At 31.3% G+C, this 15,236-nt stretch overlaps 1 protein-coding gene across 5 annotated transcripts; it reads right to left on the minus strand.

Moving 5' to 3' along the window:
- Nucleotides 1-1,016: 1,016 nt before the first annotated feature.
- On the minus strand, nt 1,017-6,012 carry LOC133690360 (interactor of constitutive active ROPs 2, chloroplastic-like). 5 transcript variants are annotated; one of them, XM_062110631.1, is made up of 5 exons: nt 5,805-6,011; nt 4,437-4,517; nt 3,392-3,566; nt 1,451-3,135; nt 1,017-1,369 (listed from the first exon to the last, which is right to left on the minus strand). In XM_062110631.1, exons 2-4 carry the CDS (start codon nt 4,454-4,456, stop codon nt 1,468-1,470), a joined length of 1,863 nt encoding a protein of 620 aa, XP_061966615.1. In that variant the 5' UTR covers nt 4,457-4,517; nt 5,805-6,011; the 3' UTR covers nt 1,017-1,369; nt 1,451-1,467. The 5 variants fall into 5 exon arrangements, with proteins under 5 accessions (XP_061966615.1, XP_061966614.1, XP_061966617.1 ...); XM_062110630.1 differs by having other exon boundaries at nt 1,017-3,135; nt 5,805-6,012; XM_062110633.1 differs by having other exon boundaries at nt 1,017-3,135; nt 4,437-4,525; nt 5,805-6,012.
- Between the last annotated feature and the right edge of the window lie 9,224 nt (nt 6,013-15,236).

Here is a 15,236-nt window from a genome sequence, read left to right on the forward strand (position 1 = left end):
ATAAATAGGAAATGTTTTAACCCTAAACTTAAAGTAGCATTCCTAAACAAATCAGCCGTCACTCTCTACTTCTCTTTCTTCCCTTTGTCTTTGGTCTCTACGTCTCTCAATTCTTTCCTTCTCTGGATCTTCAGCAAGCCCTCCCTTTGCCTTTGCTCTCTGCATCTCTCCTTCTCTAGATCTTAACCAGCAACCCCCCCACAGACACACACACAAACACCTACTTGATAAACCTCACAGACAGACTTCTCCTCAACTTTTTTTTCTTCTTCATCGAACTCTTCAACTCAAACGAGCTATGGTTGTGCCATGGCTGATGTACAGATTCTTCAGTTGTTTTTGAAGCTTTCATGCGATAGCAAAAAAAAACGAGACAATCCTTTACATTTTAAAGGTTGTGCCATAGTTGATGTACATATTTTTTATAAGGATTGGGTTGCTAAAAGCAAACCCCTGTTTTGGCTTGATAAGGATTGAGTTGTTAAAATCAAACACTTGTTTCGGCTTGTACAGATCTTGATAAGGATTCAAACCCCTGTTTTTGCTTGTACATATTCTTGATAAGGATTGGGTTGCTAAAAGTGAACCGAACCTTCCGGTTTGGAAGGGGAAAAAACCAAACCGAACTGAAATTAATCGATTTTAACCGGTTTTCGGTTCGGTTCCAAAACTTAAAAAAAAAAAAATAATTTGATTGTTTATTTTGATCCAAAACCGGACCGAACCAGAAATGCTCAGCCCTAGCGGGATAGTGGCAACCAAACAATGTCGGCATTGCTGACGAGAATGATTGCATGGCTATTGATATTGTCTAGAAAAACATTCTGGGGTTCCTCACGAGTGCATAATTGCCGATTTCTTTTGGCAAAATTTCGTAACCAGTTATTACAACAGTCAAACCTTCTGTGAAAATTGCCCCGTGTATTGGAGATATACAGCTGATTCGAATGGATACATGTGAACAAGAAATTGAACAGATGCATTAATTAAAGCAAGCGAAAAAAAAACGATGAAGATAAAAAAGGATGAGACACAGCTAGCTTGGTCTTGTACAAGAAACACAAAATCATCAGCCGAAGTAAACTTGGAGTATCTCCGATAATACAATACAAGTGTCCCTGTTTTTTTTCAGATTCCAAATCAATACATAATTCATGCTGATGCCGTACTAGCAAAGATCAACTGCTTCGTGCAGTGAACTAGATGATATCTACTGGAAAATCAAAAGCCACTGCGACCATCAGATGAAACAAAATGGAACCCCTGAAATTCACCAGTTTCCACGAAACTATACAGCAGTCTTCAAAAGAGCCTAGTCTTTGAAACAAATTTATCCATCATACTAAACTTGGCTGCTACCAACCAGCACCTGCAATTTATATGAACAAGAACATTAAGAGTTGAGAGAAAGTATTCGAACTGATGAAACAACCATAAAATGCGTTGTAACCTGGCAGTAAAGCCTGGCTACTTCTGACCCTTCTTCCACAAGACCCCAATTTTCTTCAGCATGTTCCTGTTTTTCTTCCTTGGCGAATCATCCATATCTTCAGAGCAAGGTGAACCCATATTTCCAGCAATAGGATTATAGCTGCTATCAAGTGAACCTGTTCTCTCTACAAATTTACCATTGTTCCCAGTTGAAAGCATAGCAGCAGCTGCCTCAGCGGCCTTCCTCCACTGGTCTGCCTGCACCTTTAACCTCCTCAATTCAGCCTCCATTTCTGTGTTCGCTGCCTGGGCTGCATCCAGTTGCTCAGTCATCCGTGCTGCTCTTCTGCTACTTTTATCTGCTTCCTCTGTCAGATAACCAAGTTTCATTAGAGCTTCATGTTCTGAAGCCCTTGCAGTTTCTGCCATAGCAACAGCTTCATCACTAACTTTACTTTGCTCTATTTCCCCTTTCTTGATTTCTGTCCTGAGTGTTTCATTTTCCTCAGCTACTCTCTGCAACTGCGCTTCCTTATCCAACAAACTTGCCTTCAACTCTGCCAGATCATGCTCTAAATTCTTCATCCCCATTGCAAGTTCAGCTTCTCTCTCACTTGGCTGATTTTTCTTTATCTTCAACATCAGTCCCTCATTCTCCTCAGAAATGCCCTGCAATTCAGTTTCCTTATCCATCAGGTTAGCCCTCAACTCTTCAATATTATTTTTGGCTTTCTTCAATTCTGTTTCCAATTTAGCCTCTCTTTGGCCTGATTCCAACTTTGTACGTTCAACTTGCTCATAAGCACTTCTAATCTGCAATGTGCTTTGAATATATTCTTCCTGGCACCGTGTCTCGGCTGCTTCTAGTAAGGATCTCAACTGACCTACTTCATTTTTCAAAAGGTTCATCTCTGCTTCGAGCTGTTTTGTTTCCTCATTTTCTACACTTTCATGTGAAACTTGAACATCCCCTGTAGGATTCTCGACTGTTTTCTCACTGACATTTGCCAGATCTGCTTGCAATTTACTCACAAGTTCCTCTAAAGATTTTTCTTGAGCTCTTGATTGTTCCAGCTTCAATGATAAGGATCTGTAAGCCTCCATGGCTTTGACGCCATCAGCCTGCAGCATATCTGCAGTTGCATTTGCTTCTTCCAATTGCTTTTGAGTTTTACTAGCAAGTTCTAGGGCTTGAGCTTCAGATTCCCTGGTATCACTGAGCTCAATTTTCATTTTTTCAACAAGGGAGAGAGTTTCAGTTAGTTCCAGCCTCAACCCCTTTAATTCAGCATGCACTGACTCCACATGTTTTGTTTGGGAAGCTTCAGATTCCACTACCATTTCCAGCTGAGTTTTGAGCCTCTGGGTTTCATTCATGGCAGAAGCCAAGGCTGAATAATCAATAGAGTGCTGTTTCTGTACAGCCTCCAGTTCAGACTCCCAAGCTTTATCACGATCATGGGAGATTTTACGGAGCTCTTGAACACGGACATCTTCAGAACTAGAAAGCTCCATCAATTGATGTTGTGATTCCTCGAGTTTCATTGACATGGTTAAAAGCTGCTTCTTGGTATCTTCAGCTTCCTGCTGGGAACGCCTCTTCCATGACTCTGAAGTGTTCAGTTGCTCTTTTGCCGTCTTCAGATCCTCCTGGAGTTGTGCAAGCTGTGATTCCAATTCTGATATTTTGCTTGGGCGCTTCTTCTGGGCTCGCAAGACAGAGAGAGGATAGCAAAGTGAGTAAACAACAGTATCAACATCAGTAATTTGTGAAAATATTATTAATACAAAAGGTTTCTTTCTCAAAAAAAAATCAACAGAGAAGGTTGACAATTAAGGAATTATATGGCTAAAAACACTCAAATGGTGTGGACAGGTATTTGTAACAGTGACATGGCCAACTGTAAAAGTACTCTCACGGGTAATTCTGTATAACCATTAACTAGTTGTAGCTGAGTACCTCAGTTGCTGGACTTCGTGGTGATTTCCTTTCAGTGACTTTAGGGCTTCTGTCTTTTGGGGTCCTACTTGCTGGATTTGGAGAGACACAGTCAGTTTCTGCTCCAGGTGTCTTGAGTTGCCGAGTTCGAGGTGTTGCAGGAGATTTCTTCCGAGGCACTTCCAAAGAGATGGTTCTGCACTCAAAGTTAGGGGAATGACAACCAGAGCTTGAGAAAATACAAGAAGAATGACATAAAACAAAAGGAAAAACTAAATTGCAACAATGAAAAACTCAAACAAATCTGTTTCAAAAGTGTAAATGCCAGGACTAATCAGGCTATATATCAGTTACTGCTGGATGATAGATTTACTACATCTTGAAAAGATTGGCCATGCAAGAATTCATAGCACACCAGTGTGTTTTAAGATGATACCATAATTTCAATACCTGCCACTTTTTGAATAGATTAACCATACTAAGTTTCAACATTCCCCCACCACTTATATCTTGATGCATCGTCTGATTTACTGTCACTAATTACCTTTGAGATACTAGTCAATATGCTTTGTTGACTGCTGGGATAGAAAAACAGGTTTTTTTTTTTTTTTCAAAAACAAAAGGAAAGGGAAAGTAAAGGAAACAAACGTTGTTTCAAAACTTGGATTCAATTGGTACCCTGTTAAAACTTCATTTTCCTGCCTTGGTGTGATACTCAAACTCATCCTGTTCCTTGTAAAAAAATCTTTCCAGCACTAAGTCTATTCAATTAAATTATCTGTGGGGTTCACATTTAGTTACCAAATGATTCTCTAAATCACTTATACACCTATTGCAGAAGAAAGTTCATTTAGACTTGGAATTAAATGGACTTAAATGAAAGCATTTTTCTGAATGTAGATCAGAAAAACAGTGCAGAAATGAGTAGGTCTACATTACATGAAGAACATAATATTGAGGTCCCATTCAGTTAATGACATAATAAGAAAACAGATCACACGAAAACATACAAACACCTAGAGTGGGTAAAAACATTGTAATACTGCTAAGGAAATGACGATCTTACTTTGCTTTTGGTGTCTGCATTATGGCTTCTATCTCCTTCACTAAAAGTCCTCTTCTTGAAACCCCACCTGGCCCACACCACCTGCAGTTCTTCAGAGGAAATCTTTGGCTGAGAAAGAAATTCAAACGAGAATCTAATACATATGTATCTAAAAGAAAGAATAGTGTGGAGTTGAAAACGATGACAGCCACCTCAAATCAGTATGCACAAACCTAACAAGCAAGAAAAAAAATACAATGCCTTCCAAGAAACTCCCCGGAAACCACCCCCACTACCACCAACCAAAGCCACAAGACAAAATTAAAAACAAAGAAAAGGGTGTAATGAGAAGACCTCATCACATATCATTACATAATCCATCTTTGCAACTTTCTTTTCTCTTTCCTTTTGTATCCCTTTCTTTTTACTCAAGTACTTGTATTGTGCTCCAAACACGGTTGTAAACAGAACAATGGGCCAGAACCAGATAAATGATGATCATCATAACAAAAATGCTGTCCATTTGGAAAATGCCGCGTCATTTAGTTTATAATATAAAAACTAGTTCCGTTCTTAATTGAAATACTTTTGCCTGTCTACTTCTGTATGTGGTGTGAAAAAAACACACTTGATGACAGCTACAAAAGGAAAAGAAGAACACAATAGAAACATTCTATCTCCAAATCCAGAGACATCGTCCGGATTTATTTTATCAAAACTTGCACGTCAAGTGTAACAATAATGGAAAATAAACATGGCATTACCCAGAAACCAGGCAGCCAGAGGGAAATTTGAAAGGGAAACATTCCTTGACTTATATTCTGTAAAATTTTCAGAAGACCCTTGAAGAGATTATGATTTTGAAAAGTGAGAGGCTACCCTTGTCGACTCTAATAATAATAAAAATAAATTTGTAAGGAAACTGAAAACAAATTATTACCCAACATATGAAGCACTCTACACATTGAAAATTTCTCCCTCTTTAGAGTTTTAAACGCTTAGATCTACAATACATTGATTTAAAACAAGCTTACAAAAAAAGAAAAAAAAGCTAGAAACAGAGACAGTAGAAACAGAGATCCATGTTAAGCAAATAAATGTTTTCCAGAAGTATTCTGTCAAAAAAAAAAAAAACCTCAAAGCTTTGGTCTTCTTTGAAAAAACTTTCAAAACTCAAAAGCCAGCCACACTTCAAGCTCTAACTCAAGGCCAACCCACATTTTAATAGAAAATAAGATATCTTTCAGGAAGATGCACAAAAGAAGCATTATTGCTAAGCTTAAAAAGCAAACCCACCAAAGAAAAATCTCAACATAAACACCTCAGAAAACCAAAACAAAACAACGCGTAGCAAAACAAAAACATAACGAGTTCACATTCGGGGCTTACCAGAAAATATCTTCTGCTTCGAAGGAGGCTTCTTTTTTATATATATCTAAAAGAAGAGAGAACAAAACCCTAGTTTAGCTAAACCAAACAGGATGCGAGTTTTGCATTGGTGGAGAGAGGGAGCGCGGAGTAGAGAGAAGGTAGTTGCTTGTGTGCTCAGTTCTCGAGACTCTCTCTGAGTATCTATTACTCCGTCTTTGTTATACTTTGTCAGTGGGAAAAGGCCAGTCATAAAGCAAAAACTTACTGTACAAATATAAACAGGATAGACTATTTAGACACCGGTCATTCTTTTAAAAAAATTGAACTGTTTTAGTTTTAAATTAATATTTATTATTATTATTATTATATATTGATGTAAAAAAATAAAAAATATTATTTTAATACATTTTAAATAAAAAACACTTTAAAAAATAATATTCACTATTTTTTCAAATAAATTCTTAAAGTGGACCATGGTATTAATTTTTTACACATCCTTCACTATCATGTGCCTATTTTCAAATATTTTTGTTTTGTTTGTATTGAGAAAATAAAATCATATTTATTGAACATGGGGATTGGGATTCCATCCACTATGCTAAAAGATAAATCTATATAAGGAGTTATTAAGAGATACATGATCAAATTCCAGGAAAAATTATAAAATTTGAAGTTAGACAAGAGAAACATAATCCTTTCATGTAATCTCAAACAAGTAATCATAAAAATACAAAAAAAATTTTGGCTCACTTGTATGAATGTCCATGTACAAGTTTTATTTTTTTAAAAAAAAAATACTGAGTTTTTGTTTTTTTAAGTGTACAACCTTGAAAGTCTTTAATAGTTTTATACTTTATCATCTTTTTTTTTTGCCATGGTTGCCTTATTATCTATTTTTTAAAAAAAAAATTATTAGGATTTTTCTGGATTAGATTTCAGGCAACAAAGTTATATCTTTTATTATATTTTAAGTAAATCAAACATCTAAATATTTATTTTTTTTAGAAAATATTTTTTGTTATGAGCCAAAGGAAATCAAGGATTATTTGATTATCATGAAAAAAGAGCTTAGCAACATATACAACAGTTAGAAAAGAAAATGAAGAACTAGTTTATAAACAGTTTCAAAACTATCATAACTAAATGAAGAAAGTTGACATGTGATGATGGTTAGCTGAGTTTGTTAATAATTAGTTAGAATTGTTAGTTAGAAAGACATTTACAGAGGTTAGTGAGCTTGAAATCATTGTATATAAACCATTGTATAAAAACTTGTTAACCAAGCAATAAAACAATCCAAGTTTTGCAATTTAATATGATTTATTCTCTCATTCTCTTAAATTCTTTCTATTCTTTTTTAAATTCCTTCAACACTAACTGTTTGTTAAGGGAGAAAGCCTTAACAAATTAGTATCAGAGCCTACAATTCACGGCTAATTAAAGTTCTACATTAATAAACAACTAACAATGATAGAGAATAACAACATTAAGGCCTTGAAGGGACATGGAAGAAAAGCGGACAAACAAATACAATATTTGCATGTGAAACTTTAAGAAATGATAGAAGAATAATATAAGAGGAATGAATAATTTAGATTACAGTTGGATACTATTATAGTTACACATGAGACATTAACATGGGGTATATATAAAAGCATATAGGAAAGGGAGGACTAACACAATGTTTGGTGTATTAATTTCCAATCATATAATGAATCAACATAATATTTGGGAAATCAAGAAGTTCAAATAGTAAGATACAATGTAGCATTGCCTAAAGTAGATTTGCCATTTTTTTAGGAGAGAATCCAAGATGTTAGATAAGAAAATGCAAAAAGTTCTTCAAAATAAACTTCATTATAGTATAACAATGGTTTAAGATAACATCATTTTACTTGGAGGGCAATATAAAAATATGTAATGAGGGATTCTTATATGGGGTAGAAGATTTGGCTAGTTGAGAAGAATTCACAAGGTTTATTTCCATGAGGTTTGGCAATAAAAAAGATGTGGTGGAGGAACTCAACAAAATTGTGCAAGATAAGGTATGGATGAATATATAAAGGGATTTGAGAAACTTAAGTCCTTAATGAATGCATTAAATCCTTACTAACTAGAATCTTATTATATTTCAAGCTTTATCAGTGAGCTTAAAAAAGATATCAAGCCAATGCTCAAGATCTTTAAACCAACAACATTGATACATACCTTTAATTAAACAAAGTGGCATGAATAATATAAGAATGCCTTGGCCAAAAAGACCAAGTTTGTTCTAAAAACAAATCATTTGAAAGTAGAATCATCACGAGGTTCCAAATATTATGCTAAGACTTTGCATGAATAAGGAAAGAGGTTAGAGAAATGTTTTAAATATGGATAAAAATATATATTTGTTCATCAATATAATGTTAATGGGTTGCACATGGTGGGGTGAATAAAGGATGAAAAAGAAGAGTTGTTGAAATGATAAAAGAAAGTAGCAATGAAATTTTAGGTGAAGAAGGTAAAGTGCATGAATATAGATTATCATTGAATGCGCTGACTAATATATATGCACACAACACCACTAGAATCAAAGGTTATTATCAATAAAGAAATATGATCATCTTAATTGATAAGTGTACTCATAACTTCATTGACACTCATATCATTAGATAAATTAAGGCCACTATTATAAAAATTATTATATTAGTTTTGATAATAACAAATGAAAGTGTGATGAGATGTGACTCTTAGAACCCTTAGTTCATATATTTGTATGAATTTTAAGTTGACCTAAGGATTTTAAAGTTAGACAAATATGATATGGTTCTTAGAGTGGATTGGATATGAAATTATTCACCTATTTTATTTTACCTTATTAAAATAAAGTTGTCATTCAAAAAAGAAAGAAGGATAATAAAATTAAAAGGAATAAATAAAGTTATTGATTTACAAATGATTATAGCTGTAAAAATACATAAAAGTTTAATAGAAACAATTTTTGGATATATTAGGCAATTTTATTAATAGAAGCAGTTAAAAAGACCAGATATATTGTACATGATTCAATAATAAAAGCTTTATTAAATGAATTTGAGGAAGCTTTTACAAAACCAACACTATTGCTTATAGTTAGAACTTTAGACCACATGATTCCAATAATGTTTTGGTCTAAATCATTTAATATCAGGCCTTATAAAAGTTCTTGTATGCATAAAGAAGAGATATAAAAGTTAGTGAAAGAGATGCTACAAAATAAGATAATTCAACATAGTTGTAATTTTTATATATTTTCCAGTCTTGCTTGTAAAAAAGGACAATACCTTAAGATTTTGTATTAATTACAAGTAGCTTAATAATTTGATAGTTTAGAATAAATTTCTAATTCCATTGATTAATGATTTAATGGATGAGTTATAAGGTTCATTGTTTTTTTTTCAAGGCTAGACCTTATATTTGGTTATCATCAAGTAAAAATGCATGAAGATGACATAGAGAAAATTGCTTTTAAAACTCATTACAGGCACACTATGTTCAAGTGATGTCATTTGGTTTGACTAATGCTTCAACCACATTTTAGGCCTTAGTGAATACAATATTGGAGCTATTTTAAAAAAAGTATATGTTGATATATTTTTATGATATCTTGGTATATATTTATACATTTGAAATGCACTTATAACATTTAATGCTAGAATTGGAAACCTTAAAGAAAAACCAATTATTTACCAAGAAATTAATATGTTTTTTTTTATATATGAGAAGAAGGTTGGATGTTTAGGGTAAATCATTTTCATATAAGGTGTGATTATAGATTTAAAGAAGATAAAAGTTGTGAGGAACTAGCCACAACCATATTCAATGAAAGAGTTAAGAGGATTTTTTAGGTTAGCATGCTATTATAGGAGGTTTATAAGGGGTTTTAGAATCATTAGTAAGTTGTTGATTGAGTTATTAAAATAGAATATTTTTAACTAAAATGAAAGTTCACAAAAAGCATTTGATGATTTAAAAGATGCCTTGTGCAAGGCTCTATATTCAACCCTTCATAATTTTAATACAACCTTTGTGTTAGAAACCGATGCGTGTGTTAATGGTTTAGATTTTGGTTTAAGTCAAAAGAGAAAACCATTAACTTATTTTAGTGAGGCATCTTGAATTGTCTATTTATGAAAAAAGTTCATGACATTTTTAATAACAATGAAAAGATAGAGACATTATCAAGAACATAATTAGTTTATCATCAAAACTGATCATAAAAAGTTTGAAACATTTGCTAGAACATAAGATACATACACCAATTTAAAATAAAATAAAATGACGAAGTTGTTGTGGGCTAATATATATAATACAATATAGAAAAGATAAATAAAACATGATAATAGATGCATTGTTCAAGAAGATTAGGAATAAGGATTGTTTTGACTCGTAAAAAACTGAAACTGAAAGCATAAAAGTTATTACTACAATCTTACTAGTTTGATAAAATAAGTCAGTGATATTTATAAAGAAGACAAACAACTAAAGAGAATTATTGTTGAAAATTTGATAAATGTTGATAACTAGTTATAATACACATATGAAAAAGGATTTTGAGATATAAAAAAGTTTGTTATTGGCAAACAAGGGAGAAATTAATGAGTCTAAACATGATTTATAAGTTGAAGGATATGCATGAGTGTAAAATTTTTATAAAAAATTCAAGGTTATATTCTATTAGTTTTTTTATAAAAGTATTGATGAAAAAGTTTGTAGAAGAATGTGATGTGTATAAGGAGGCAAAATTGAAAAGAGTGTTATATCATGGGTTGCTTCAACCATTACCGTTGCTAGAAGATATATAGAGAAATATAACTATAAATTTTATTGAAGGGTTGCCAAAGTCAATAAGGAAAAATATAATACTAGTAATTGTGGATAGTTTTACTAAATATAGAAATTGCTAACTATAACCATTATTATATATAAGGTCATAGTCTTTACCGGTTTGTTTTAAAATGAATTCTTCAAGTTACTGGGAGTAAAGCTAATAATGAGTTTATCCTACTATCCTCAAACTTAGGAACAAACAAAATTGGTTAATCAATGTTTAGAAACTTATTCGAGGTGTATGACCATGCATAACCCAAATAAATGGTATGAATGATAATTTTTGGCTCAACGATGGTACAATTCTAGTTACCATTCAACTATTAAGATAAGCCTTTTTTAGATTTTGTATAGCTACCCTCCTTATAGCAAGAAGGTTGATCCACAAGAAACTACTTTAGTATCAATAATTGAGGAAGTGATTCAAAAGAGAGTTATCATAGATCAGTGGCTGTAATTATAATTAGAAAAAACTAGAAAAAAAATGAAGAAGATTACTGATAAAAAGAGGGAAAAAAGAGTTTCAAGTACGAAATTTGGTGTATTTAAAGCTCCAACCTCATAAACAAGTGAGCATGGCTTTCATGAAAAATATCAAGTTGAATCCTATATTTTATGACCCTTACAAGATTATTATTTTACACAGAGGGATAGATGTACCCTCGTAATACATAACACTATCACAAATTGTTTTTTTTTCCTAGTTTGGATCACTTAAACATATCAAGCAATCTAATATTGTTAATTTGATGCACTAAATTGAATATATGCTTGCTCATAAACAATAGAAGAAATTACTAGACTTCATAAAAAAAAGTTTCTAACAAAAATAAAGGATTGAGAAAACATATTAATTCACCAGAAAAGCTAGTGGCTTCCTATTCATGTGGAGAACTATACATTGTAGGCCTTGTATTTCTGGTAGGACAATTCCTCGCATTATGGCCTTTTTCGATATAATTGACAAATGCATTTTTTGCTTTTATAAACTATAAAATCTTTGAATTTATCACTTTCACTTAATTTTATCCCAATCACTTGGGGGTAAAACTTGCTATTATGACCATTTTGACGACATATTTTGTCAACTTAAAGTTGAATCTCATTTTGAATAAGCTTAGAAAGCCACACACCAATCAAGAGTAACAAGAGATATATATATTTTTTGGATTCTAGGTTCAGTTCAATTCAAGCACGATTGAGATTAGAAAAATGAATGATATGCATGTTAATGTGATGCTAGATCTGGTAGTTTATAATTTAAACAGTTTCATAGATCTTATAGTGATGGTTGATACTTTTTTGTTGATGTAGATTTGAGTTTGGCTACACTAAGAGGCGTAAAAGTCGATTAAGAAATAATTATAGGTGGAAGTAGTTGAAACAAAATTTTGATTCATCTAGCTCCACTAGTGTATTTATTTAAAAGTGTTTATGTTGAAAGAACTCAAATTGGGTTTTATTGATTATAGAACCTTAATTGAAAAGGAAAGAGAGAAAAGGGAGACAATGAAACATAAGAAAACGAAAAATAAAATTGACACAATAATTGTTATTTGTGTTATATTATATTCAAAGGCAACTTCATAATTTAATCATTCTTGAAATTTTTATTTGACCAGGATGTAAAGTGTAATTTCTCAATCTATAGCGGGAAAATGAAATCGCAAAAAAACCTTATGATTTTTTTATATAATTATCCAAAGAATTAAATCTGATAATTACTAGAGCAAATTCCCTTCATTATCCGCCTTAATCACCTGCTAAAAAAAAATAATCCTGACAATTTTAGCTATACATTTAATATCTTTTGATTGAATAAAAATTATCCAAAAAATGTTTAGGTTATTGACGAAATTGATCGGTCTTTATCATAGGATGGACATACTAATGGGTTGGTAAAAAGTAATTATTTATGGGGCAAAAAAATATATAAACTCAAAATAGATTGATAAAAAAATATTTTATAATTTGAAAAATTATTTTATAGTAAATCCAAACCTAATATAGGCTTGAAAGCTGAGGCACGAGCCAAGCTAGGCTGCATGCATGTGTGGCTTAAGTCTAAAGTCTATTTTGCTTATGTCTTTATCCCTTTAAAAGCTCAAATCTCTTTCAAATTTAATTTTAACTTTTTATATTTTCACTATATAAACAATAAGAAATTTTTTTTTTCATGTGGGATATAGTTTTTAGATGGTGTTGGGTTTTTTCAAAACTTGCCAAGAAGGGTTCTTTTAAATCCTTTTCTCATTCATGTGTGATATAAAGTAATCATGTTGATATTTCATATTAAAAAGCTAAGAATAAATTTCAATAAATTTTCAACCTAAAAAAAGTGAAAAATATTTTTAATTTGACTTCAAATATATTTATTAACCATGTATTTAAACAATTTATTCTTCACATTTGTAGTTCTCCATTGTCATCCAAATAAAATCTAGGTCCATAAAATTCTAAAAAGTAACCAACTATTGGATTTGTGATCTAAAATTTCTTGAGATGATTGAGACTTGAGTTAAGAAGATGGGTATGTAAATCTGACGAAACAAGATTCAATATAATTTTTCATTTAAAAAGCTGCGTCTCCCAAGAATCCATGCATTTCATAACCAAACGACAAACAAACATGAACAGAATTTAACACTTGTTTGCTTTGAAGTGTCATTTTCCTTCATTAAGTAGGCATTCTTTAGATTTCTCCCACCCCACTGCTGGCTTGCAGAACAGCGCAGATCGAAGAGCCTCTCCGACTCGGGAATTTGGGCGGTTTTCCGGTTCTTAACCGCGCATACACATGTGCTCTGCCTCACTATATGGAGCATTGATGAATAAAAAGGGTGGCGGCCTGGCGTCCAGCTTCGTCCTTCTTGCCAGGGCAACCTAATTACACCGGTGGGCCATCCAAAATCAGAGCATTTTCAGAGGAACATAAATTACAAACCCACAAGACAATGTCAGATGAGACATAGATGTATGGCGATTGAGACATGTTCCGTGTGTGTTTATTATTGCCATGGTGTATAAAAAAGTTCAGATGCAGGGTTAATGTTGGGTTTAAATTCAAATTAATTTTCTCAAAGATAAATGAAACTGAAGTTATTAAAATTGAAGTTAATTAATAATTAAATTTAAATATTAAATGAAACAATAAATTACGAAATAAAAAAAATAAAATAGGCATGCATGCTAAGAAATATTAAAAAAATAAACTAACCAACAAAAGGATTTTAAAAACAAATTTAAATCACATTAACTCGCTAAAATTCAAATTAAATAATATTATAGAATGAGATAATCATCCCAAGAGTTATACCATTTGTTCTTAATATAATTGGAGCAAAAGGTAGATATAAATTAATTTAGATGCACTTTAACACTAAGACCTTGTTTAGGATTGTGGAGCAATTCATTTTTTTATTAAAAATTAATTTTTTAAATTATTTTGATGTGTTGATGTTAAAAATAATTTTTTCAAAAAATATTATTTTAATATATTTTTAAACAAAAAAAATTATTGAGAAAAATACCTTAAAAAACTACTTTCTTTTTGTTGATTTTCAATGAACCAATAAAAATCTCTGTATATAATCTTGAAAGTAAAAAGAGTGTTTAATTATTATTTTTTATACAGGACAAAGACTATATATCTACACACACGTATACATATATAGGCCTTAGGCCTTAGAAGAGAAAAGAAACAAATTATTTTTCTTACCTTAAAAAATAATTTGAAATCCCACCGGCGGCATATAATTTTGCAGATATTGATGAAGCTGGCCTTTAACCATCCTTTCCACTGAGTTACCATGGACCGCCAATGATAACGGGGTGTTTCGAAGATGCAGTAATAATTATTTTTAAATATATTTTTATTTAAAAATATATTAAAATAATATTTTTTTATTTTTAAGAATATATTTTTAATATTAATACATCAAATAATATAAAAATATTAAAAAATAAAAAAATTATTTAAAAAAAAAAACAAAATAAAATCATGCTGCACAAAATCCAATAAGACAAGGAGAAATTCGTGGCTGCCCTTCCCCTCATCCCTGACCGTGAGAGAATGAAGCCACCTTATAACGGGTGTTTTGAAAATACAGTAATAATTAATTTTTAAATATATTTTTATTTAAAAATATATTAAAATAATATTTTTTTATTTTTTTAAATTTATTTTTAATATTATTACATCAGAATAATATAAAATATTAAAAAATAATTAATTTTAAATAAAAATAATTTTTTTTAATTTTATTTTCAAAAATATTTTTAAAACACAACAAAATCAAGCAGCACAAAATCCAACAAGACAAGGAGAAATTCGTGGCTGCCCTTCCCCTTATCCTTGACAGTGAGAAAATGAAGCCACCTTATAATGGGTGTTTTGAAAATATAGTAATAATTAATTTTTAAATATATTTTTTATTTACAAATATATTTTTTTATTTTTTTAAATTTATTTTTAATATTATTACATCAGAATAATATAAAAATATTTAAAAATAATTTTTTAAATAAAAATATATATTTTTAATTTTTTTCAAAAATATTTTTAAAACACAACAAAATCTAGCAGCACAAAATCCAACA

Source organism: Populus nigra, chromosome 3, assembly GCF_951802175.1.
Source record: "Populus nigra chromosome 3, ddPopNigr1.1, whole genome shotgun sequence".
NCBI lineage: Eukaryota > Viridiplantae > Streptophyta > Magnoliopsida > Malpighiales > Salicaceae > Populus > Populus nigra.